This window comes from Stegodyphus dumicola, chromosome 7 (genome assembly GCF_044657685.1).
Source record: "Stegodyphus dumicola isolate Sdum_Otavi_A_Nest chromosome 7, ASM4465768v1".
NCBI lineage: Eukaryota > Metazoa > Arthropoda > Arachnida > Araneae > Eresidae > Stegodyphus > Stegodyphus dumicola.
In genome coordinates, this window is record NC_140774.1 from 136,306,275 (window position 1) to 136,334,209 (window position 27,935).

Below are 27,935 nucleotides of genomic sequence, written 5' to 3' on the forward strand. Positions count from 1 at the left end.
ATGGGACGGTAATCCGACGGATTAGTAGGGTCTTTTCCTGGTTTAACAATGGGGATGACAAAAGCTATTTTCCAGTCATTTGGAAAGACTTGTTCCTTCCATACTCTATTAAAGAGAAAGAGGATGGTTGCCAATGACTTGGAAGGAAGATGTTTCAGCATAGGATAGGCAACCATCTGGACCAGGACATGAATTTTTTGTCTGCAGCAGAGCTCTTTTCAATTCAAGCACAGTAAAATCCTGATTACATGGTTCAGTATTGGGAGAGTTGAAATTAATTAGTTGTTTTTCAATGCATTTTTTTGCGGAAAGAAATTCAAGAGGGTAGTTACTACTGTGTGAGACGGCTGAGAAACTCTGTCCAATAGCGTTGGCAATTTCTTCCCTACTAGTAACTGTTTCGCCACTTGTCTTTAAAATGGAAAGTGTGTGCTCTTTGTAGATACCGGACGCTTTCCGGACTCTCTCCCACACCTTCTTACCCGAAGTTGAAGAGCTAATCGAAGACACATACGAGATCCAAGAATTCTTCTGACTTTTCCTTCGCACCTGCCGAGCTTTTGCTTTAGCCCTTTTGAATATTACGAGATTTGATTCTGAAGGATATCGCCGAAAAATGCTCCAAGTTTTTCTTTGTTTTCTGATGGCGTCCTGGCATTCAGGATTCCACCAGGGCTTTGGGTATTTTGGCTGTTTACCCAACGTTTTTGGTATACATATATCAGCTGCTTGAATAATTTTATCTGTAATGATCTTCACAGCCTGATCAATGTGCACATTCTTTATTATTTCTTCAGTAAAAAGAGCATAATGTAAGAAAGAGTCCCAGTCGGCTTTGTCCAACAAAAAGCGTGGTGTTCTAGGTATAAACACACTCCTATTTCCTGTAATGCTTATGATAATAGGAAAATGATCGCTATTATATAGATAATTCTCGACATTAAAAAAACAAAAAGGCAAAAGCTGTGGAGAAACAATAGCAAGGTCAATGGAATGGAAGGTCCTTGTTGGCTGATGAAAATAAGTGCTTTCTGTGTTGTTAAGGATACAGAGACAGTGGTCGTGGAGTAGCTGTTCAATTTGCTTTCCTCGTGGGTTGGTGTCTTTACTACCCCACAAGGGATTGTGTCCATTGAAATCACCGACTAGAATAAACGGAGCTGGTAATTGGGCAATTAGATCCTCTAAATCTCTTAAGTTAATGTTCTCATTAGGCGGGATGTAAATACTGCAGACAGTAGTCAGTGTTCGAATGCTCAACTGTACTGCAACTGCTTGGAGAGGACTATCCAAAGGGAGAGCACTCGAAGGGCAATTAATTGAGGTAAGTAGACAGACACCACCACTTGCGCGTTCACTGAATGTCTTATCCTTTCTTGTCATCGAGTACCTACGTAGGTTTGCAAAATTACCAGGTTTGAGGAATGTCTCTTGTATCGCTATACAAATAGGTCGATATTTATTAATAAGTTGCTTAATGCCATCAATACCCTGATAGAAGCCCCGGCAGTTCCACGAAATGAGAGTAGCCATTAGGAATGTTTATTGCTTCGATGCTGTTTCTTTGTTTTGTGAGGTAGAACATTTTTCGAGAGATCTCCGCCTCCATCTGTTTCCATCTCAGATTCGATAAAGTCTGAAAAGGTCCCTTCAATAGAGCTTCGGTTTGAGCTTCTCTTTTCTGAGCTTTTGATTTTCTTTTTTGAACTCTCTGTTTCTTGTGTTTTTATTTCTCGATTTTCTATTGTCTGTTTGGGAGGAGGTAGAAGAAAGACTTTTTCTTTGTCATTTGTTTTTGGTTCAGGTATCTTCTTCTGTGTGCTATGCGATGTTTGTGTACTTATTGACCGATATGATTTAGTGGCTTGTGCATAGGAGACATTTGCTTTTGACTGACCCGTGCTAAAAAGTTTCTTAGCTTCAGGATAGGAGATTTTTCTTGTAGTCTTAATATGCTGTATTTCTTTCTCTTCTTTCCACTTAGGGCAGTTTCGTGAGTATGCTGGATGATTGCCATGACAGTTTGCACATTTTGGATCAGCTACACAATCCTGACTTTCGTGACCTCCTGCAGAACAGCGAGCACATGCCAGGTTTCCCCGGCATGCGGCCTTCGCATGGCCAAACCGTTGACACTTGAAGCAGCGCAGTGGGTTCGGCACGTAAGGTCTGATGGGGCAATTTAGGTAACCTGCCTTAATGGCTTTCGGTAGCTCTGGAGAGGAGAAAGACAGAATAAGATGTTTTGTGTTGACGAGTTGCCCGTCTCTACGGATTTTTATTCGGCGGACGCCACATACATTTTGCTCGGCGAGTTCTTTTGAAAGTTCATCCTCAGAGACTGATATCAAGTCTATTTCCGAAATGACACCTCTTGACGTGTTCAAAGACTTATGTGGGGATACAGTAATAGAATGTTCCCCCATTTTGGTCATTTTTTGGAGAGAGGAAGATTGTGCATCAGATGTAGTCTCGATTAGCAGAGATCCTGAACGGAGCTTTTTTATGTGTTTTGGCTCGCCTACTGAGGCCGCAATATGCTTATGGATGAAGAATGGTGATAGATTTTCTAGCTCACCAGTGATAACTAAGAACTTTGGATATTTGTTTGTGCTAATTAAGGTCGAAGTACAAATTCTTTTAGCAGCTCCAGAATTTTTCGTATCCATATGGTTAGGATAAGAAGTTAAATTATTCATATTGAAAAGAGAGAAGCTTTCGGGCCCGACCGCCCCACCCACCATGGAGCCCAAGAAGGGAACACAGATCCCTGTGTTAGGGCTAGCCGGGCCTATACGCAAACTGAAGCCCCCACAATCGGCTTTCCCAAAAGCGGAGACTTCCGAGAGCTTATCCCCTAGCCACTGACCAATAGGACTAGTGGCCAGCCGATTGACACTAGCGGGGACAGCTAAGTGCCTCCCGTTTTAAGTAGAAGCAGAGGCCAAAGCAGTGTGTTGGGGACAGTACCTCGCCCCTCAACTGCCAGGATCCTCCTTTCCCACCCTACGGGTCACCATGCACGGCAAACGCATAGGCGGTATTCTCACCATGGTGAGACAGAAACCAAGAGTAGTAGCTGCATCTCACAGTGAGCCCCAACCTCCAGTAGAGGAAACCACAAGGGAGAAAAATAGGAGAAAGAGCTAGACAAGAGGAGAGGAAAGAGAGGAGGAAAGGTCACTAGGGCCCCGGGAGTGTAATACCCGATCACCAAGACGGCAATCCCCTGAGGTTTCTTCACCTGCTATGCTTTAGCTGGGCATGTTGGAACGGCCTTCACGCCTAGGGTGGCCCTACCAGGAGCTATGCTCCCGACGTACTTCGCCCGTTCCGCCCAGTGACACCCCCCGCCACGTTGAGGCAGCATAGCAGGACTTTGGGGGGTTGTCGCCGTGTGAACGGGACACGTTGGAAAAATCAGTTTTCGCTACCGGTCGAATCTGCTCTTGTGAACGGGGCTTAGGAGGATTTATTATTTTATGATGCGATATTTCTTTCGGATGATTATTTCCGATTGATTTCTTTATAAACAGATTATGTTTTTGCCTTGATACAAGTGATTTACTATTGTAAGTGTAAAATAGTAGAATAGTGTAAAATAGTGAGATTACTTTTACGTCATATGATAGAATTAACTAATATCTGTTAGAATATTTTTTGCTTTTTAATGGGGTTTCTAAGATGCACCAAGCTTTGTGTTTACCTATGAATGCCATTCTTGAGTGTACTGCAGCCTTGAATTATGATTTCTTCTGAATGGCTAAGTATTAAAAAATTCAATAAATATTTATGTACTTACGACACAGTTCTTGAGATCTCCATGGCAAGACAATACCACGATGGGCACATATTTGAGCATAAGCTGCAATCACTGCGCACAGGCATTCACAATCTCCACCGGCATTGCAGGCGCATGTATCAAAAACACATCTGGAAAACATAAAATTTATAAAATAAAAACTAAAACTTTTAGGACATAAAAAATTTTTTAAATTATTTTACATTTGAAGAATATAGCTGAATTTAATCATTGAAATGTTACATTTTCTGTGCGGTAGAATATTTGGTATTCGGAATCCGCATACTTACAGAACAGACCTTAAAAATTAATTTCTTAAACATTAAAACACACACTAAAACATTATTAAAAAACATTATCATACCATTAATTAAAAAGAGCATTCTAAATTACGGTATCAAATATTTCCGATATGTAATTAGAAATGTGCTACTTTTGCAACAAAATATGGTAAAAAAATACGTAAAATAAATTCAAACGCACAAAAATAAGCAAAATAAATTTTAAATACATAATGTAATTAGTTTTAAATATGCTAATTTGTAAAACGTCTGCTTTTTAGTTTGATCGTTTTCTTTTCTAGCGTTAAAATAGTAACACGCTTATCATAATTCTTCATGAGCATAATTTTAAAATTAATATCTGTCATATGATTCTTATATAAAGCTCATATAAGAATCATAAAAGCAAAAGATTTTTAAACAATAATAACGTTAAATTCTGAAAACGACGCTTAGAGAAATTCAAGAATAAACCTAAAATATAAAAGAAATTTTCTCCTTTGTTACTGTATACGTTCGTAGTATAACTGAAAGCACGTACGGCTAGCAATCGGGAGGTTCGAAATTAGATTTCTGGAGAGGTCACTGCTGAATTTCTGCTTTTCCTGCTTGTACAGGCCCAAGAAACTATACAACCTCACTATTCTTTATCTAGCACTTTGTTTCGTTAATTGTATGGTCTTTATCTCTTGCATTTGCCTTGCGAATATGTTGCCTGTAGGTTTTCCACTTTCGCGGGAGCAGTTGAACGTAAAAACGTGAAACGTTTATTTAGTGGTGCACCCTTCTCTGTGCTTATATTTCGTCAGTATGAGAATTAGACTTGATAAATCTAATTCTAAGTATGAGAATTAGACTTGATAGTAGATAAAATTAGCTGGAAAATAATTGTGCATTTATTAAAAAAAATAAATATTCGGTTTCGTCTTCTGTTGTATCTAGCTCATTTCGTTATTACATTAATTAGCACCATTTTGAGCACATCATCAAATATTATGTTTTATATATCTATATATTAAGACTTAATGGATCAAATGTGGATGTAATGCCCATAGCCCTGATGGGGAAAAAAAAAAAAAAGATTTAAAATATGCATTTTTTTAAACTGCAAGTAGATGGCGCTCTTACATAATCCTTAGTTACAGTTACAGTTCCCACATTATATATATCCAAAAATAGTTTCTCACGAGCCAGTGACTTGATATAACGTACAATGTGAAAAGAAAGCGTTGAAAATTTGAAAAGGAGAAGGAATCGTCGGAATTGCCTTGGAGTTCAGAACAATGAACTTCGGAAGAAATGAAGTCATCAAACATAATAACACTTTTCAATTGATGCTATTTTATTTTTAATAAAATACTGAAAGAAGTATCCAAACGTTTAGATTTGTCGAATTTAGAAATTAAAGTCTGAATAGATGGAGGATTAAAAAACGAATCTTCATAATCCGCTACAGCTTATCTCAAGAGAAAACAAAAATTCGTTACATGTCGCGGTCTTCCGAAGAAATACATCTAAGGAGACTCTGGATCCATCGAGAATGGAAATTTAGCTTTCTGGATTTCGTTCTATAATTATCTAACTATGAAAAATCTTGGAAAAATACGTTTCCTAATTACCTGGCGAACTAATAATCAAGTGGCTAAAGCGAACAATATAGGGCCTTTAGAGCTGGCATATTAAGCCCTGTTTCTGTTTTTCTTCCCCATGTCAAGTGATCATGAACTAGTTTCCTTTCTAAAGCCTTTCAAGAACATCTGTTTTCGATTTTTGTCACCACAATGACAAAACATTTCGTAAATAACCGAATAATTAGCTTTAAACATTTTGTTCTATTTCAAATCAACTAAAACTGTCAACATTGTTTTCAAAATAATTTTAAAAAAACATGCTTTATCGATATATTTCCAGCTTACAGTATATGACTTTAAATAAATCACTTGAATATTATACTGCCTGTACTTTCCTAAATCTGTTTAAAAATGTAAAATTATTTCTTACCTAAACAAAACATTTGCAAAACGTTCTTTATATCAAGATTGGCTAATATTTATACATCTGATTCACCGGACAGCATATGAGCTTTGTTTAAAATATTAAGAAGCACTGTAGATAAACTTGGTTTTTTATGTTAGAGAAGTGAATAATGAGTAATGCCCTCGCCAGGACTCAAACCTGGACCTCTCGAATACGCGCCGAATGTGCTGCCGTTACGCCACGAAGGCATGCAGAATGGAGGGAAAAATAGCTTATAGGATATCCCCAAAAGTATGTTTATTATATATACATTAAGAATGTTCATATATATGTAAGAGGTTTTATCCAGCCAGGAGATATGGAACTGATGTCACTCCAGGTTGCCGGCAGCACAAGTAGTGCATGTGGACGAAAGCAGACATATTTGGTTATACCGGAATCCATGACGCAGATGGAAGCACTGAAGAAAGGTAGACGGCCTTTACAGGAGTTGTAAAAGATGATCTTCTAGGTGTTTAACAGTGTTCAGTCAGCATATGAGGATATTTGAAATTTGTGCTGGATTTCGCTGTATCATGGAATACATCCAGCGAAATAGAACTGTGTATAGATTACCATATTCTTGTGGAGCAACTGTGTATTAAATCCTAATTAGCCAGTATTCTTATTTAATCGCAATAGTTTAATCAATAAGAAGTTAATAAAGTAGTACAGTTTAAGCTTTGAATTGTGTTATCCATTTACACCCCACATATTTTTATCTCTTCTAGATGAAAAACTTAACTAAGTTAGTAAATTGGTGTTTTGAATTGGCGGAAAGAAAATTAAAATTCACTAATTCAATGCAAGAAAGTGCCATCTTAAATATCTTATTAATATTGTAACATATAATTACAATTCATATGAGAAAGATTATTAAAAGTAGATTGATTAGTGCTAATGGTAAAATGCTAATTAACGAAAAATGTACTCTTTTTAAAACCGGTTTCTCTGTTAGCTGTAAGTACTAGTATCGTTTTATTTTTTTTTTCCAAACGGTCTCTGAAGAAAGTAGGCACAACATACAGAGAATTTTTTAAAGGAAAGGACTTACTTCCAACAATGCCAAAAAAGTATTAAATTTATTTATTAGACATTTTATGTGTGCGACTTTTGTAAGTGAACATAACACCAAATCAATAATCAATTTCGTGCAAACAGGTTTTGCAACTGTGAAAATGTTAGACATTGCTGCAACAACTCGCAGTTAACTTATTGTAATGTGATGGGTAAAGGCGATACTAGTATTAGGTACATTTAGTTCTGTTCTTATATAGTACTTATACGTAAACCATTGGCATAATTAAGGAATATTTAATATTTCAGGATCATGATTAATAATTTTTATTGTTTCTTTCCTTCTTTTCATATCTTCTCTCATCAATACACTAGTATTAATCTCGTCAAAAGTATTTGACTAGAATGCTCAATAAGAGTGATGGTAGAAGGAAATACTTCCGGGACTGGGTTATTTATGGAACTTGGATTTCTCATTCGTCAGCAAATCTTCCTTTAGCTAATGCAGGAAATACAAATGAAGCATTTTTTATATCGTAATATCATAAATATAAAAGCATCCACCAATTCAAAGTTAAAAATTTCAAAAAATAAAAAATAAAAAAATGACTAATTTTTATAAAAAGCTGTGTTAAACTTTTTTTTAATCAGTCATCATATCATGCTTATTAAATGGTAAAATGATTAGGTACTGAACAGTAATTAGTAACATTAGTACGGAACTCCTCTCAATAGAGGAGATTAAATTTTAGGGTAATTTTATAGTAAGTTGTATTATTATAGTCTCATGTTTTGTAGTTTTTAAAATTTTCTTTAAACAATTCCGTTTATAATTGCACCCTTCATTCATGTTTTCTCGATTTTTGTAACCAATTCCCGGAGGGTAAGTAGACCTTTACATTTTTGGAACTAAATTTATATTTAATTTACATTCCGAATTTAATTTCATTATCGATGTATATATATACACACACGCACATATATATAGCTGCGTTTCTAAAAGATGAAAGCATTTCATTTGTAGCATTTAAAATAGAAAAAATAAAAAAAATCTGAAAGCTTTCATATTTTTCGTTTACAATTTATGCATACACGTTTCGAGAGAAAAATGATTTGTTCCATACAGTGTTGCCACTGCTTGCATTGAAATCATTGATTTCAAAGATTTGAATTGAGATTTTTAATCAAAAGTTCCTTAAAATATTCAAAATATGAAATAGATAATAAAACAAATTCAAAATTCGGGCTTCATGGTACTGAAATTCGGATGCAGGACTATGTTATTCAAATTTGATGGCTGTAGGTACCGTTGTTATTGCAAGAAACATACATACACTCATGTATTTTAATTTCTTTAAATGCATTATTTAATTTCTTTAAATAGAATACAGAGCAATAATATTTGGTGGCAACAATTTGAAAAGTGACTCAACGCTTTTAGTGATTCGAAGCAAAATGCCTTTCGAGAATAAGAGCTCTTCTGGGTTGAAGCCTGTTTGGGCTAATAATATTTCGTTTATTTTGTTTTGTAACAATATTAATATCATTCCTTGAAGTTAATATTATTCCTTGTTTATTTTTAAGCGTCCATTAATGAGAAAATAATTCTTTGACTTTTTATGAATTTTCAGATTTGGAGATTCTAAAAATCTATTATTATCAATATTTTTGAAAGAATAATCTAATAAAGATTACATGAGTAGCTGTGGCTATATATAGAATTAATTTTTATTAGAATGCTATGCAAAGCACTACTCTTTATTATTATTTCGTTATTATATATACAACATTATTCCTTATTAGATTATTTGCTAGTGAAAGGATTTCTTGCTCTACGCTACTTCAAATTTACCTATACGAACGAGACATTATGCCAGTTATTACGCCATAACATTATATAAAAAGTAGTCAAAAAAGTGAGTGTAAAAATAATGAATTTGTTAGTTGATTTTCCTTTTCTTTGAAACATGATGCAATTTATAATAAAAAATTTTGATTGCAAGCAAAAAGAAATGAATTGTTTTATCATTTAAAAGCAACTTGAAATGTAAATTTTTTTTCTGTAATAATGTATCAGTTTCTTCACGAAAATTCGAATTTAAATTTTTTACCTCTTATATAATTTGTGATTAAACAAATGATAGTTGTTAGTTGCTAAAAAAGGAACAGTAAGTTTTTATTTCCATATCGATTTCGGGAAAAAATTTACATTTCTTTTTATTTTTGCGCTTAACCATAGGCTTATCTTGTCTATTTATTCCTTTTCTTCATGCTTTCAGATTCAAATAAATTATTAAAAACCGCCAGCTTTAAAAGAAATCACATTTTACTTTAAAATAATTTTTCAGAATGTCAGAAATATTACATATTAATGTTTTAAAATATCTAGCATGATAAAAACTTTCATTCGTTGTTTTTATTTCAATCACCAAATTTTCTACTTTCATTTTCAAATTTCACCAAACGCTACATAGAAAATATTTAATGAAACAATTCTTTTTTTTCCCCTAATATTGCCTGAATTTAACGTATTTGTGCTTCTGAAAGAATCTTGCAAATAAGAAGAAATTAATTACTTTACGAAACAGACAAAAATTTTAATAATCATAATAACAACAGCAATCATAATAATTAGAGAAATAATTAAAAATACATTGGATAATTCAAAATTTGAGGGAATTTTAACAGAAATTTGATATTTGATGAAAGCATTTCAATAGCTTTAAAGAAGTAATATGAGTAATTTACAAATATTGTATGAATAATTTACAGATATAGATATAACATATAGAAATGACAAGATGAAATTCGCAAAATAATCTGGGAATTAATAAGACCATTGATCCGTGTTAACTTTTCTTGAAATGCATAAAACTTTTCTTTAAATTTAACACAATCGGAGATGAAATTTCTGTAATTAGAATCCGTTCACTAATAGATAAATTCTTATTTATCAACAAGAAATAAATTTATATTCTGAAGAACTAAATAAATTTTCTGTTGTTATGAAATGATGACCATAAGAGGAAATGCCTTTCGCTTAACACTAATCGCTCTCCTTAATCAAAATTACTAAAACCTGCTCAAACAATCATTTACTTTTATAACTTTAGTTACAAATATTGAACATGATTCAGATATATAGCCAGACTTGCAAGAGCATAAATCTATTCTTTTTCTTTCTTGGAAAAAAAAAAAAAAAATTAAGAGCAGAGCAATGAAAGCATACTGCTTGAATTTGTTGCCAAGATAGAGAGATTTCCTGTAAAACTAAATTCCTAGCAATAGTTCAGAATTGCGGAGAAACCTTTAAACGGATCATTCTTTCGCGGAAATAGGAAACTACAGTAACATTTTTCTTCTTCTTTCCTTAAAGTAATATGTGATATAACGAGTAGCTGCTTCGAATTACAATACATTTTACTTCAATCAGTTTGCGAGACTTGACCATTATTTCAAAACTTAACTAATGCAAAAACGTTCTGGACGCACACGCGAATTTGAATTGTAAAAGCTGACCTTCACTCTTCAAAATAAAACACTTCACGCATCTACAGGAATAATTTTAAGTAATTCGTCTTGATGCATTTACAGAGATAATTTGATACAATTCCTTTTCATGCAGCTCTAAGCACTGTTTTAGTTTAAACTAAATGTTTTGTCATTTAACTGGATTAATGCAAAATTAAATTTGCTGTTTTTAAAATATAATATATTGAGTATTAAATAATACAATAGTTATTGAAAAAAGATGACAGACGAATAGTGTTAAATAAAATCAAAGAAATCATACAGCTGAAATAAAAGGGAAAACTTTTGAAGTTATTAATTTTTAAACATCATTTGAGTAAGAGAAAACTATATAACTTGATTTCTACCAAAACTAAATAGTTATAAAAATACTATAATGTATTAGAAACTTCATTTTTATTATTCTTTAGTCTTAGAATTAATTAATTTATATGCATTGGATCTCTAGAAAAATGCTGGATGAATTAGGAATATACCATGAAAGTACAATGCGGCGGTGGGGGAGGAAGACAGTTCTATATCTCCCCTTCTACTAGGCCGATTGACGAAACTCAAAATGCGTTTTCCAAGTCTCGAAAGCGCGACTTAGGATATATATTAGATTAATATATAGCGTTGCTGTAACATAGGTATTTTTACACAAAATCGTACGTTTTCTGAAATGGCATGCCAATTCTTTCCATATTTCGATTCTGCAACTCAAATTACGTCTAAATATGAAATTTTGTAAAATTTGGAGCGAAATTTACGGAGAAATTCACAAATTTATGTTGGCACTTTTTCAGTTTGCGTAACTTGGCGAACTTCTTAATTATGCCTAGATATTAAATTTTGCAATTTTTGGTGAGAAATTTATGTAGAAATTAAAAAATTTATATTGGCGCAATTCTTTCAGTTTGAGCCATGAATAATTCACTTGGCGAACTTTTAAATTTATAGCAACCTATTTTCCTTTCTTTTTTTTTCTTTGTCCACGAGCGGGGGAAAAAACCATCATCCATACTTTCAAATAATTTTAACAGAGTAAACCATATTTTCGTTATTATCGCTTATAATAAATACTCCGAATTTCAAAACGCGCCAAAATATAAATTCACGTATAGCTTAGGAAATTTTGAATAAAAGGATCTAATGTTTTGCAGGAATGCTTAGAAATACCTCTATTGTAAGATGATGGAAAAATTTTATAGGTTATAATTCAAAATGTTTTTGGAAGCATTTATAAAAATTATTTTAAAATACAAATTTTAAAAATAAATATAAAACTGCCCCTATTTTGCGCAGTGAACATGTTATGCGAAACAAAATTGTTACTATGAAAAGTAGGCATCATCCGTATCGATGACTTTTTGACAACATTCAAGGAGGTTTTAGATGCCGTCTACGTAAAATAAAGCTTACTTGAAATCGAAGGTGGTTTTCAATTAATAATTTGCTTACGCTTCGTTGGCAAAGCTCTGTCTTTCATTAAAATAGTTTGGTGACCAAAAATTAAAGCAGTCTATTACTGCAAGATCTGGATTATTCAACGATAAAACAAAACATCTCAGCCTAGTTCCAGAAACGCTTGACGAATGGCTCGATCAAGAATCAATCCTGCCAAGAATTAATAAACCTCTGCTATGTGAATTTCTCAGGTAGTTGCTATAATCGTTAACATAGTTTAGTTGCGATTTTGATGCGGCAGAAATAGCTATTACAGAATTACTGCATGTAAATACTATCAAACACCGAAAATGGCTTGTTTGAAGCAAGGATTATTTCTTTCCTTATGATTTAGGTAAAAGAATTTGAAAGCCTAAGTCTTCAATACATGACAAGAAGCGACATGAAAACGCTGGATTAGGCAACCGGAATTAACACTAAATTAGATAACATATCGAAGAAAATAATTTTTTTAAAATTCATAAGGTTTAATCATAGTGCTCAGAGTAATAATAATCTATAATGTTAAATCTTTCTCTAGCAACGTGATAGTTAAAAAAATCTGTGCTAATCATACTCTGTTCTATCTATTCGATAAATAAATATATATATCGTGTGATGCTGTAATTCATATATCAGTTATACGCTGAAAAGGTTTGAGCCTGTAGCACTTTACAATGTATAACTTATTTACTGTTTTCTTTCAGTTTTTAGCAATTGTTTACTATTGCATCCGTTAATTAGTTTTAAAACTTACTAATCTATGACCAATATATGAAATTTACGTTTTATCGTCTTTCAGATTGTATTTAAAATATTTTAAAACTGACCTCTTATAATATTCTTCCACTTCGACTTGGTGATGACAAGGCTTAAAGAGGTCAGATTTCAAAACAATGCATTTCTGACGAGACCACGATCTTCTTTCTGGATTTTCTTCACATGCATCTTTAGGTTGCTTGGCTGGCTTGCAATACTTATGTACTCGCCAACTATCTGCGAAATCTTTAGCTAAGACGAGAGGTATGCCGCCAGATGGAGGTCGAAAGTCGTCAGAAGCATCTGAATTAAAATCTCCGCACAAGCCTTGCAACTAGAATGCAGTATTAGGAAATCGTTAATAAAATTGTCAAAAACAGAAATAACTGAAAACTTAACAAGAAGGTAACTAAAATTCGACAGATAATAAGATGCAAAATAGTAGATGTGTTGGCAAGATATAGACAAACTAATTGCTGAGCGTAATGTAAAAATAAAATTTAGTAACTATTACTTCCAGAAGTCTAAACAAACGGTATTCTGTATTGATTGGCTGTATTGATTGAATGGTTAAAGTGATTAAATTAGATTATGCAAAGTTCACATTGGTTGCTAGTTTAAGACCGACTGCGGAATTAAATTAAGAAAAGTTCGAGTATTTATTATAAATACTTACTTTAACAGGAGAATAGTTTGGGAGACAAACAATGAACATTCACTGGCCAAATTAAAGATACGAATGTTTTTCGTGGAAGCTTTAAGTTGTTGTTCTGTAAAATGATCGTACAATCTTTAACCGTTATTTGAGAAATGATGGTAACCTACTAGAAGTTCTACAGTTAAATAACAATTTCCAACATGTTAATAATTCTAAATATGCTGATTAGGCATCCTAAATGTGTTTCTTGATATAGAAGGTGTAATTAATGTAATCAAAGGCTAAGGAATGGGCTCAGATAAAAAAATCATGGATTATGTTATTGTTATACACGTGAAAAATGAAATAAGCTGCATGTTTCTAAATTTCACAGCAGAAGGCATTAAAGATTCTTATATTCTTCTTGGGAAAAGTAATTCCCAAGAACATTAGTCCCATCAGCTTCTCCGAAATTCTACGAAATTATAAAGGACTGTAAGTACATACTTGGGTGAAATGATAGTTCACATAATTACTCTCTCACAGTTAAGCAATAAACCTAGACTCTAAGTCTAAATAATATTAATACTAATAAAATTCCTTGCTGCAAAGGGTATTAATGTGCAAATGGTGTAGCCTATTAATGTGCATAGCTGCTAACCAGAAGATCTCAATTCGAATCCAATAGCTTCCAACGCACATTTTAATTGATATTTTAAATTTTTAACTTTTATTTGGCTTTGAAAGGCAATTTATTCATCCCCCATCCCCAAGGGGAAAAAACATTTTTTCGTTCAAAAAAATAAAAACAATTACATTGCTCTAAATTATCATAACCTTTTTAAGTTTACAGATGAAATTTACCATAAAAATATTCAAAACATAAAATAATGGCTTCCGGAATGCACTGATTTACAGTAACTTAAATTATCGATAGCATGTATTTCGTATGTCAAATGCAGAATCACGAATGTGACTTTTTGCTTTAATTTGAAACTCCGTGTTTAGCAAATGTAATATTTCATATATTTTTATTATAATTTGAAGCTATATTGAACAGAAGGCCAATACTTATTTTTGCAGATTAAGAGCTGAAAATATCTGTGTACCTTTACAAAGCATGTTAAATTACAAACTAGGATTTTCAATAAAAATAACGGAAAATATTTCGATAACGGTGACTCTAAACAATTAGACTAAAGCATTTTAAAACCCCTTTAAACGAAAAGCCCAGAAAAGTAAAACATCTGTATTGTTAAACGGTTACTGTTGTTTATCTCTATTCTTTATTAACAATTTATTGAATTCTTTTACACATTTTATGAAATTTGTTAATCCCACGGAATTAATTTCTTGCAAAATATTTCGCTTTGTTCCTTGAAATAAATTACATGTAAGTCGAAATACATGATCTAATGCTTGAAAGTGTAAAGAATAAAGTATTCTATGCGTAAAGAATGCAATTAAATCATTCCATTTATAAAATTGGTTGAAATTAAACTGACACAAAAGCTAATCTGATTTTAGTCTTGGGCCGTTTACTAATTATTATTCAATACTTGACTCACTGTAGATACGTTAATATGATGAAGCAAATAAGGGCTATGTGTTAATCTGCTACTTCGAAGATCGTCTTAAAAGTCTTCTAGTGTCTAATGAACCTAATATTTCAGAATCGATTGGTTGCCGCTAGTAAGTTAGTTGAAAGCTAATTATAGCTGTCGGCATTGGGAGATTGGAGAATTTCAAGTATTTCTAGACGTATAGAAAACCGATAATATATTATTAGTTCAGTCAGTCTGCGTTTCGGGTCTTTAGGGTATTACTTGGGAACCTTTTCTCAAGAATGGAACATGTTGAAATTGAATGGTTAAGTAAATAATGATGACAATGCAATCGATGGGTATTCGGCTGTAAAGCGGTCTGCTTCAGGGATTCCTAGTAAAGTGAATGTATTTATATTACAAATGGAATGAATGTATGAAAATAAACACTTCATTCAGATATCACCACTAGATCCTTTTTAATTCATCATTTCTTTACTTTAAATACGCTAACACGCTTGGAAACGTCAAAAGAAATTCATATCTCAAAATATCCAATACCCAGAAATCTACTATTTTAGAAATTGGATTAAAATTATCCAAACAAAAATAATTGATGTAATCTCTTATTGAATATCATTATTTCTTTCCACGTTAAATAATGATAAATTACTAATACAGGATATAGTAAGCTTTGAGAAAGAGAAGCTTTCGATTCGCTTGATATCCGTAATTTAATAAAGGTCGTCGAATAAGAGGGATTGCTATAAATATCCGTATGGAATCAGATCCTGCAGGGAAGATATAATGGGATAGCTGGGAAAGAAATCGATCTTTTTTTATCGAGACGTAAGGGTAAGATAAATTTCGCTTGAGCTATAAATCTCTATCTATCTATCTATCTATCTGTAATGAGATTATTAATGGAAAAGTGTATCGAAATCAGTTTTTAATTTATGAGCGTCGTACGTCTCTAATTAAGGACGTAAGTTTTAGGATGATAGTGGAAAATAATTAAAAATAACGTGAAGAAAATTATGAAATAGATGTTTGCCTCTGAAAGTTAAACATATAGGTACAGCTGAATTTATTTTAGAATAAAAAAATTTTAACATAAATAAAATGTAGAGCACAATTGGGCTGTAATTATTCTGACTACAATAACCGGACTCAAACTTGAAAGGTATTTCTCCCACTTCCCTAGCGTGCCTTCGTGGTGTAACGGTAGCACGCTGGGCCGGTATTCCAGAGGTCCGTTGTTCGATTCCCGGCGAAGGCGGTTGCATATTTTTCATCTCTCCGGTCTCCAAATAAATCCTAATGTTTCTACAAACTGTATGATAACGTTATTTTTTTGCTAAGCTCAGCGAAACCAAGATTACTGCTTTAAGTATTTTAAATTTGTTAATTGATTCAAATAATATGAAAATTTAACATTTTGTATTACAAGCAAAATCCAATGTAGCGGGCCTGGTTTTTAAAGAAACCTAGATGTAACGAACGAACCTTTTGGGTTTTCGAATTTCCTATACATGTAGTGTTATTTTATGCGGCTATAGAAATCCTCCAAATGCATAAAAATTAGATATAACGAATTTTGTGCATATCTTAGTCTGAATTATTTTGTAATTTTCTTAATTGTTCCCAGAATTTCTGCAATTTTCAACTCAAAAATTATAAAATTAAAAATTTATTCATGATAAATCTATTATAAATAGAGAAGGTATATTTCTAGTCTTTTTCTTTTATCCCCTCACCTTTCTCCGCGCTCTGAATAAAGGCTATAAGAGGCAAGTGTGGAACACAGTTCTCGGAAAACAGAACACACATACAGCAATAAACCTACCATAAGAAATCTCATTGTGTCACGCATTGACTCAAGAACCATTGATCAATTGATACAAAGCTACATTGAATTCAACCATTTACTCCATTAAAGTTTTTTTCATTGAGATTTCAGAGAATGCCCTTTTTAAATTTGATGTTGTGCTGTAAATTTTGAAACTCGTGTTGTTTAAGCAAAAAGAAAGCAAGGTTCGATTCTTATTAGTTTGAGGTTATGTAGGTGATTCGTCTTTTGAAAATGGACATTTTTTATCATTATTGGTTTGTATCCTGCAAAATTATCAACTTACTGTAAAACAGAAAAACAACAAAAAACAAATTTATTAATTACGCATAACAATAATGGAAAAATATATTTAAAGTGAATTTTTGTTTTGATGTTGTGACTTATCTCACTTGACATTAACTTCGGAACAAGCCCATGAAATTCATCGTAGCAAGGAGCGGAAGACTGCATCTGTCGTTGGAAGGAGTCTTGAGCACCACACAAGTGACAGTACGACTTTGCTCAGTTCTGCTTCCAATTTTGATGGAGAACACGTGACGTGTAATGCTAAGACAGAATTATTGCTTTTGACTGAGGAAAAAAAAAGAAAAAGACCAGGAAACATTCAGAAAATTAACCTTCTGGAAGGATTCGCAGCAGCACTGATGCAGCAAGATCGATATTATCGAGAACGCTTAAGAAACAGCGAGCTGCTTGAGGCCAGAAAAAAGCGCTCTGAATGCGCCGTCGCATGTATTTATTCAAGTATTTACTTTTCAGAAGATCTGTTTCACTTTTCTTAGCCATAATACTCTCAGCATATGACGCAAAGAATCTCATAGGCATATTACTGACTCATCCTGTACTTGAAGAAGATAAAAGTTATTTATGGTGTATCATCACCTTGCTTTCCCACATGGGCTGAGCTATAACGTACACTCTTGTGTTTCGATCCCACTGGATTGTGATGCCAATATCAGTATTGACCAAAGTAAACATCCCAGCAGAACTCACTGTGAACCCAGAAGTTTCAGGAACTACAGGCAGAGGATGCTCCCGAGTCAAAATAACATTCGAGGACCCTAAAACAAAGGAAAGTTTTAAACTCACTATCCAAGCAATTCTAAAATAACAAAATTGTTAATAAATAATTTCACATTTTCATTTAAGCTACGAGGGCAATTTAGCGATAACGTACATAATATATTTATAGATATCGAATCTGTAATCATAAATTAATTATAATACTGACTTAAGTGAATAAAAATATGCTGAATTATAAATTAAATTTTTATAATGTATGTTTACTGATTGCAGAGTTTTAATGTTTACTCTTTTATTTATAATTAGAGATGATTTTGCAATCATTTTTCAATTTTCTTTTTCAGAGTTCTCCACGCTTTTTAAGCGTTTCGTGTGTGATTCAGAAGTATGAAACAGATTGTTTATGACATAATTTCTAGCAGTGCAAAGAGGGAGATTTTTCATTAATCATAATTAACTGCCATAGTACAACTTAACAGAGCATCTTTCCTATGAGCTGTCTTTTCGAAATTTAGAATGCATTCAAATCTCCTGGAACTACGCATGAGATATATGGAACTTATTTTAATATTACCTTATCTTAAACATTGCTGTCAACTTTACGGCACTAATATACAGTTGAATATTGTCTTAGAGGGAAAAAACATCGTTTCCTGATAAAATCCGGTATTTCTTTCTCACAGTTTCATAGCTTCAATGAGATTTCAGAACGTTTGAGTATGAATCTCTGTTCACCGTCTGTCCAAGGATTGCAATGCTGATATTCTTAACCGCAATAAATAGTCTGGCACAATGTGTTTTACTGATGAGTGTAACCATCTCTGAAAAGCTTACAGCTCTGAAATTGTGCATCGTGGCTAGTATTTCACTATAATATGCATGCCGTAATAACGCCATGGTTTACGCCCTTCATTAAAGTTGTTTGAAAGTATAAACGATGACTTTTTTCCCGTCCGTATACAATGAAAAAAAGAAAAGGAAAATAGGTTGCTTTAAATTAAGAATTTCGCCAAGTAAATTATTCTTGGCGAAAACTGAAAGGAAAACGCCAAGATAAAGTTTTGAATTTCTCCATAAATTTCGCACCAAATTTTACAAAATTCAATACTTAGGAGTAATTTGAGTCATAGAATCGAAATGTGGAAATGAATTGGCATGTCATTTCAGAAATAGTCCGATTTTGTGTCATGATGCTATATATAAATCTAATATATATCCTAAGTAGAGCTTTGAAGACATGAAAAACGCAATTTGAATTTCGTCATCTGGCCCAGTAGAACGGGAGACATAGAAATGTCCCTTTGTTTTCGCAGTGCACATATGCTGGGAATATAAATTGCTTCTGCTGTTCGGATTTTTAAGAAATGAAAACTTTCCCGCAGATCAGTTGCCCGTAAATTCTTGCTCACGCTCACCATTTCCAAGACAGCGACAACAAATTACCATCTACTTAAACATAACTCAGAAGTACCTTCTTTGTCACTGTATCAAAGCGAGAGTGTGTTGATGTACTTCTAGCCAACATGTTTCCTGTTGAGTTACTAATTAAAAGCTGCTGCATTTCCTGGAATAATATTAATACCTCAATTAACTAGTACATTTAATTTATGAATTCCTCGAGGAAACAATTAATCAGTAAGTTTCTATCTTCTTTTACTAAGGCTTTAAGAAAATTTAATACATGAGAGAAAATCCTTGTATGCAAAAGCCTGTTTAGTTGACGAGTTGATCTAAATTTCTGTTCCAAGAAACTTTTGCAGCTGATTTCCATTATTCTGTAAAGAATTCTGGGTGGAAAGTATTTTCTATCCGTTTGCAATTTTGGTTGTTATAAGTTTTATTTGAAAGTTTGATTGAAATTAATTCGAATTGTACTAACTTTGTCTCAGCTCTCTTTTATTCAGACTGAAGTCAACTTTTATTAATTTCAAAACTGCACTAAGAAGTTGCTGTTTACGATTAATTAATGGTTTTAGCTTAAAAAATGTATTACGCTCTTTAATTATTTTGATGCTCATTAATATACTGAGACGAACATATTCAATTTTTTACATTATATTCGATGCTGATTAAGAATTGAAATTTGCAATAGCCATACGGAAGAAAACACTTTGGTATATTCTCTCGCCCAATTGTGGGATATACGAATGTTACTTGAGAAAGAATAGTTTGTGCACTTTCTATCTGATAATTATATATATTTTAAATATATATAATATTAGGTATTCAAACAACAGTTTGAGTATTTCCTCTAAGATAACAAATTAAACAAATTAATTTTTCCTGTGTTTTTTAAGTTTTACTCTCTTTGAAAAGAAAAAAAGAGAAAATTCTTAGAAAAGAAACTTTTATGTGTGTGAAATAGAAAATTTTATTGCGTACGTGGAATAGAATATGAATAAAAGAAAGTTTTATGCGTGCATGGTGGTAGGAGGCAGTTCCTTCTTAACTACAATTTATTGGCAATAGTAACACAATAAATATAATCCTGAATTAGACTTGCGTTTCCAGTTACAGAACTGTATCTTCTTTCATTTCTCGCAACATTTTAAACATATATATATATATGTGTATATTTTACCCACGGGAATAACAGAAAGAGTCAACTGTAGTAATTTATAAAATTAATTCCCGAAACAGTTATTCAAAGCGTATATTGTTACAAAAAGAAAGGGCAAAATTTGGTTGCTTGCAAAATTATTTCGCCTAGCATTAATTTCATTAATTAATTTTTCTCTTCATTGTGACATTTTTTGGGGGGGGCTGTTAAATGTACTATTTCCGCAATTTATTTCCGCTACAATACAATTCCGCTGGAACACAACATGCATGAATATATCATGTGTGTACCGTCACGCTGACTTTTGTTTTGATTCGTGTCTTATGGCAGGATACGCATGGTATAATGTTTGCAGAAAATATTCATCTATGCGTTATTAGGCAGTGTTCGATACATATTCGTACTGTACGAAATAAACATTTTGCACACAGCACGTAATATCTTGTCCGGTTTTTGAAACAATTTGCAGTCATATGCTTTGTGAATAAACGTTAAAATCCTTGTAAAATCTATTTAATTACTTTCTGTAAATAATTAATGAACTATTCTGAATATATTTACAGTTTGAGAGACGCTTTGTAACATTTGTGGGCTTAGGATAAAGCAATAGCTAGCCATTCGGAATTTTATATTTAAATATTAAAAAAAAATGTGATTCTGATATGTCTTGAAAGGCATCCAAAACGAAGAACAGACTCAAAGTTTTTAATACCTTAAGGTCATTCAACCGGATTAAATATTTTTCTGAGAATAATAATAATTTCATTTGTTAAAAAATATATTACTTAAACAAATATAATTCGCAAGAAAATTTTTGCGAAAGTGAATCTTATTTGTCTATATTTCATAATATGAAACATTAAAACCAACCTGCAATTACTAAGAGCTAAACAGTTAATAAAATCAGATAAGACGCAGGAATATACAAATATGATTAAAAGCATCCTGGAATGTTAATAGACGCTCGGAGGCAAACGCCAAGTTCCAAATGGAATCCATAAGAATTAGTAGACATATACCCTAAAAAAATTTAGAATCGAAAGGTTAAAATAGGAGATATATTTATTCAAATGAGAAACCTCATAAAGCAGTGTGTGTGGGGGGGATGCTTAAGAGTAGAAAGCCTTCTGGACAAAGCTGGGGGGGGTTAGCCTAAAACGAAACGGAAAACTTAGAATTTATGTGACTATACGAAGACTAATAAAAGTTAAATACTTAGGTTACAGTGCATGAAGAGAATGAAATTGAACGCAACTATTACTCTTTCATACTTTCAAGGTTGTAGGTAATAATTCACGAAAAACCGTATAACACTGTAGTATCAATTTCAGTCCCATTTCGTTTTAAATTTATTCATATTTCTTTCTATTATAATGTTAAATTATTAAGTTTCAAAGTTTATTAGTTATGCAAACAGTTATAAGATTCTTTAAATTCTAGTAGAATCAGTATTTAAATATAAAGCTGAAAACGGATATGTACTATTTTTTATTCTTTATGAACTCTAGCATGTAATTATTTTTATTGGCGTTTTCTCTTTTAAAAATGTTCATGTTTTATTCTACCAGCCTCTGTATTTTAATCTGCATTTATCTTATCCTGTAGAGTCTTTTAGATATTTTCAAAGTGGTAAACATGAAAATCAGCTATGCTTTCGCAGGGATTCCATCTTCAGATTTCCTGATTATTAGTCAATTGCTGTACCACTTATGCATGAAGTACGAAATTTCTGATTAAACAATCTAATGCTACAGAGAACATTTACGGTACGGTTGATTTAAAATGCATTTGATAAAATTAACTTTTTGTTTGTCAAGAACAAATCTGCCTTCCGAAGAGCATCGGCTCTATAGAGCATTTATTAAATATCACTCGTGTTACGTCACGTTGGATCGCTGCTGAATTCGCAACCATACTCCAAAACGTTTTCGATGAGAATCATCTATAAAATAGCTTCAATCAATGAAATTAGATTTTTCTCAGCGTCTTTTTTTTTGCTTAATAAAGTCTTTATACGAAAATAGTTTTAATTATAATTCTCGCTCTCCATGAATACTTCCCCAAGAGATGCATCTCATAAATATGAATTACATGAATACTTACGAGCCAATATAACTGATAAATATCAAAAAGGAATGTTTTAAAACTCATAAATATAAATTGCTTCTCTTTTGAAAATCTGCTTCGATTCGATAGGGATAAATTTAATTAAAAAATTTGCACATGAAATAGGACAGACGTTCAGAGTAATGCTTTCTTGAGCTATCTAGATTCCTTCATTTATCCTTGAAGTTAATTCAGCCTTTCAGTTTGGCACAAAAGTACGAGTAAAACAATGACGTTACTAATTCCTAAAAGGATATCTGGGATACAGTTCTTGTATATTTTTAACTACGTAAGGTATTTTTTAATTTTTAACAGTCAGCATTTCAATCTGATGTTTTGTCAGCTTTTTTTCATTTGAGAAATAGTATGTAAGAGAGAAACGAAACGACAGAGAGAAAATGTGAATATTCTTGACTGCGTAGCTTCGGAAATTAACTGCAATTTAAGAAAGGTGATCTGTTTCAATTGCTTGTGTCTGACGCGATGAAATGTTAAGGACTGAGCTGCTAAGTATTACTAAGAAGTTTGGTTGCCTGGCGTAAGTGTATTTAAATCAAATTTATGTTTGAAAACGCATAAAAAAGCAAGCAAGCTTTCTTTTCAGATGTAAATTCTGTTGTGGAGCGAAATTCTGTAAAGTAATTAATTCATAACTTATTAAAAATTAATTTATTTACATTCTAAATTTATGCTACACAACTGGTATTTTATTCAGTCTCTGTGCTAATTTGTTTAAATTTAATTGGGGTTTTTGATACTTAAGAAATGTACGTTCTTTTCACTCGTTATTCTGTGAACGCGCTGGACACAGAATGGAATCAGGTGTTTTTCTACGTAATAATCTTGTTTTTATATTAACTTAAGTTTACCTATTCATAACTTATACCACTAGAAGAAGAAAAATTAGCTCTTTAAGATTACATTCAAATTTGTAGTTTTAACAGATGTTAAATTATTTAACTAAATTTTCCATTTTTCATTGCATCAAGAATTTGGGGGAAGGAAGTAGAAAAAGACAAAGCTTTAGCAAGATTTCTAACTCTCTTCCTTTCACTGATAAGGGATTTCCGGTGGGGCGAGTAGGTTTGCTAGTTCGGCCTTCGCAGCTGGTTTTTGATTTGGCAATCGTTTGGCGACGCTTGAATTTGTGGTTAATTTAACGCTTGGGAAAAATGAGAAATTTTATAAAGCGTACGGCGGGGGGGTTAAAAAAACTGGTTTTATTCACAATTTCTAGCGCCTGTTGGCCAATGCGGCAGTCTCTTCTCTTCATATCTAAAAGAAGTTGCAGGCGGGAATTTCCCTCTCTTGCTTTTTTACTCTTGTGTTCTCGCATGTTTTTCTGGTCTTCGCTGCTCTCTCGTCTGGGACGCTGAAATCGTAGTTACATCGCATCGTTTAGCTGTAGAAAAATATAATGCGGAGGCTGTCGTTGGAAAGTCGGTCCTTAGTGACCTAATAGGAAAAGAGGTTGATCACCCGTGAAAGTATCACGATGCTTCTAAAACTTATTTGCTCTTTGACAGCACTCACCGATTTGAAAATATATCTCCTTGTTCAAATTCTATTGGTACCGCTTCATTAATATTTCAAGCCATGGCACTTCTATGGGAGTCAGAGGCCCCGTCCTTAATCTACTTGATGTAGTCACCCAGATGTCCAGATTCCTGTTCTACTTATTCTTATTGCTGTACTCAACAAGATGTCCAGTGTCCAGTTCTACTTATTCGCCCGGCTGTAGTCAACAAGAGGACCGAATTTCTTCCCTGAAGCGAGAAGTTTCGCCCAGCTTTCTAACAGATCCTGCGGTATTCCGGTTAAATCCAGAGGTGGAGCTTATGTTAACTAGACGGAATTCCAGCTATTTCCTTGCCGTACTTTTTCTAGCTGAGAAAATTACTTTTATTTGGTTTACTCCTTCTTTAAGTTTGTAAAATTCTAAATGTAGCTTAATTTCTTCAAGAGTTTGCAAGGATTTTCGAAAAATGTTAATTTTCCTTAAGGTTTCCTTAATTAACTAACTTATTTTCAAGTGACCCCTTAAATGCTTTACGGGAAAATTTTAGATATTTCAAAGGATAGTGAAGAGGAGTAGTAGAGGTTGGACGTCTAAATTTTCTCTAATGTATATTCAAATCATTATTTAAATTGATTTTGAAATAGATTAAATTACTTAATTGTTTGGTTCTCACACTGACTTTTGTGTCATCTCTCTGGTGCAATATTAATTTTACATTAACGCAGTAGTTGTCATGAACTTTATTTCTAATTTTTTAAATGTGCAATATGTTGGTTAATATTTTGTTCTGCAAAACCTTTTATAAATACATTACTAAAGTAGATTTAATTAAGTAAATATAAGAAATAAGAAGATAAAATTAAACTGAATAAGGCTATGTCACAAGTCATAAATAAAAATAATAATAATAGTCTGTTCCTAAGTATGATGTGCAATTAAATTTTCCATTTTCCCCTTTTCTTTAAATTTCTCCCGGGATGAATTTTTTTTTCTATAGAATATTTTAAATGTTTTAGATGAACTAGAATTGATAAATAAATTCCATTCGATAACATTTATATGTTTTATTTACCTTGTATTATTACTCATGATCTTCACCAGTCATCAACACGAGGTTATTCCGGTTTAATTTACACAACGCAATTCATATTTTATGTCAGACTTGAGGAAAAATTAATTTGTTCTTAGTCACTTCTTAAAAGGACCACGCAACAATTCTTGTCTTTGCAGTCTTACTAAGTACTTTTGTTGACGTTCACGAGAAACTGTAGCGTTGACGCCAAAACTATTTCCAGACTGAATTATTTGACCTTAACAAAGCACACTAGAGCTATAAGCCTTAGGCCTCGTTTTTGTGGAAGAGTTTCTTAGGGAAAGTGACTTGCATTTACATCAGAAGGAAGTGAAAGACAGAAAGCGCCTGTGCAGTCAATCTTATGGTCGGGAATCGAACTTAAATTGAATTACCAGTACTCAGCAATCGTATTCACTTCTTCACTGATGGATATATTTTATTCTTGGCGAAGATTAGTTAAACTGCATCCATAATTTTATAGGATAATAGGAAGTTTCTTCAATCAATTCAAGTATTATATAGTATTATAATACTTATTAGTAATATATATAATATTATATACTTATAGTATTATAATACTTATTAGTATTAATTAGTAAGTATTATTATAGGAAGTTCAATTTGTTCGTTTAGCAGTTGCACAACATTGCAATCAAAGTTCTCACATACTAATATATTAGATATTAAATAATAGACACTGCTTCAAAAATATAGGAATTAAAAACTGATGTTATTCTTTTTTATATTTAGCAATTATAGACGCAGCGCAAATATATTCGAAAGTTCTTGATCCTATCTTTACTAAATACTTTATATGTTCTATTCATAAAATGAATAATGTTTTCTGAAGTAATGAATACCGGTTTGACAAAAGAACTGTAGAAGCAATTCCAGATTAATAATTAAGATTCTTTTCTCAGTCTGATTTATTCTGCATTTTATCAGCCTAAGCAAAACTGGTAAAAGATAAGACTGAAACCAGAAACAAACTATGCAGACTCACATAATTAAATAACAAAAATGTGAAATAACGAGTTTATACTTAACTAGCATTCATTAGATTATGTTTGAAATAAAAGCAAATCTGAGACATATTTCTTGAACTCTTCACAGATGAAAACATATTGTCAGTATTGGTAAAATACCGCATTTGGTTAGTTTTATTTGGGATAAAAAGATTTCGGGTACAAGGCGAAAACTTTCTTTTGTTCAGAAAAAAAAAAATATTTTTCGTATATACAATGATAATGTCTCAATATATAAGACATATAAAGACTCTCTTCTGAGCCAAAAACAGAAATAACAATTTCAATAGATAAAGTCTCTAAATATGTTCAGACAGTAAAGAACGAAATTAAAACCATTCCTAAAACCTACGACCACTGATGAATGTTCAGGGCTTCAAGGATATCTTTCAGAATTAAATTAACTATTACCATTTAAATGGTTTGGCATTTAGTTATAATTAAAATCGTGTTTATAACTTGCAGAGTTGCTAAGTTTTTTAAAGAAAGAAACATGAAAATGAGCCGTGCCATTGCCGGAATTGGAACTCTGGACCTCTTGATGCTAGCCGTATGCGTTTCTAATTACATCACGAAAGCACGCAGTAAGCATGGAGAAATACGTTACAGACCTTAGAAGCCGAACCGCATTACTTTAATTCAGAGATAGCATAATAGTGAAATATTTCATGGTTATTTCACGTAAATTTTAATTATTTCTATGATAATAGTTAAGTTTAAAGCAAATTTTTTTAACATTTTCAAAATTTAAGATTATTCTTTCTTGGATTTATTTGTTATTTTCGCAAGAAATTCTGTTACTTGGACAAAACGTAAGTACTTCAATAATTATTTCGTATCTATTTCAATATACCTTTTAAAATCATATGAAAACACGGACATGAAACTGTATAAATATAAAGCTGTTATAGTAGATATAAAGCTGATATTTATGGCACTAATTTATCAAAACATAATACAGGCACCTGAAGAGAATTCTTACAAACACTGTTATTAAAATCATATGAGAAGATAGAAACACTGAAAAATTACTAATTAATATAAATAAAATCTAACCTAGTGTAATAGAAACAGCCTTTCCACATTTAGCTCCTCCTCCGATTCCACAAGGGACGTTTTGAATGACAACCGAGAAAATAACAGAGTCAGTAACGTGTGCTTTCACCATGACATAGTCACATATGCCGTCAAAATCGAAAAGCCGACCGTCGAACGTTTCGAAATGGGAATCGCCCCACGCACTACACAGACCAGGACAGGGGTTCGAATCACAATTCCATGAACCACCTTCGCATATGCTGGAATAGAAACAAAATTTTACGTTGAGAGGATAAAAATAATATCATTACATGTATGGTAATAATGCAGAGTAACTACGAGTATATCATTAGCTAGTATAGAATTTCATAGGATTTATACATTTGTGCAATTGTGATCAAGAGCTGTTACAGGATTTCTATTGCAATAACGAACTCATAGATATTTTCCAGTAATAGTTAGTTTTTGTTAGTAGTCTGTTTACAATAGATAGAGAATTTTGCTACCATGTTAATCTTCAGGGAAAATGAAAGAAAGAGAACGAAAATAGTAACAAGGAAAATAATCACTTTAATAATAAAAACAATAAATAATATTTTTTTGAAATCTACGTTTTATCTAAATTTAATTTATTAACTGTAGAGAAAGGCTTGTTAAAACGACGTAATAGATAAAAAACTGGGATAGTTACTAATTTATATTATTAAAGCTGGTTGAATTATAAG

General features: G+C 32.5%; 1 protein-coding gene across 3 annotated transcripts in view; it reads right to left on the reverse strand.

Moving 5' to 3' along the window:
- The window catches only part of LOC118189478 (hemocytin-like), a 728,690-nt gene that overhangs the window by 382,745 nt on the left and 318,010 nt on the right, over positions 1-27,935 (reverse strand). For all 3 annotated transcript variants that reach the window (XM_085820839.1, XM_085820840.1, XM_085820838.1), the window contains exons 34-37: positions 27,229-27,470; positions 17,747-17,925; positions 12,903-13,165; positions 3,803-3,933 (exon numbers count right to left, since the gene is read on the reverse strand). In XM_085820839.1, the coding sequence (XP_085676965.1) occupies positions 3,803-3,933; positions 12,903-13,165; positions 17,747-17,925; positions 27,229-27,470 (815 nt within the window). The remainder of the gene's footprint in view (positions 1-3,802; positions 3,934-12,902; positions 13,166-17,746; positions 17,926-27,228; positions 27,471-27,935) is intronic.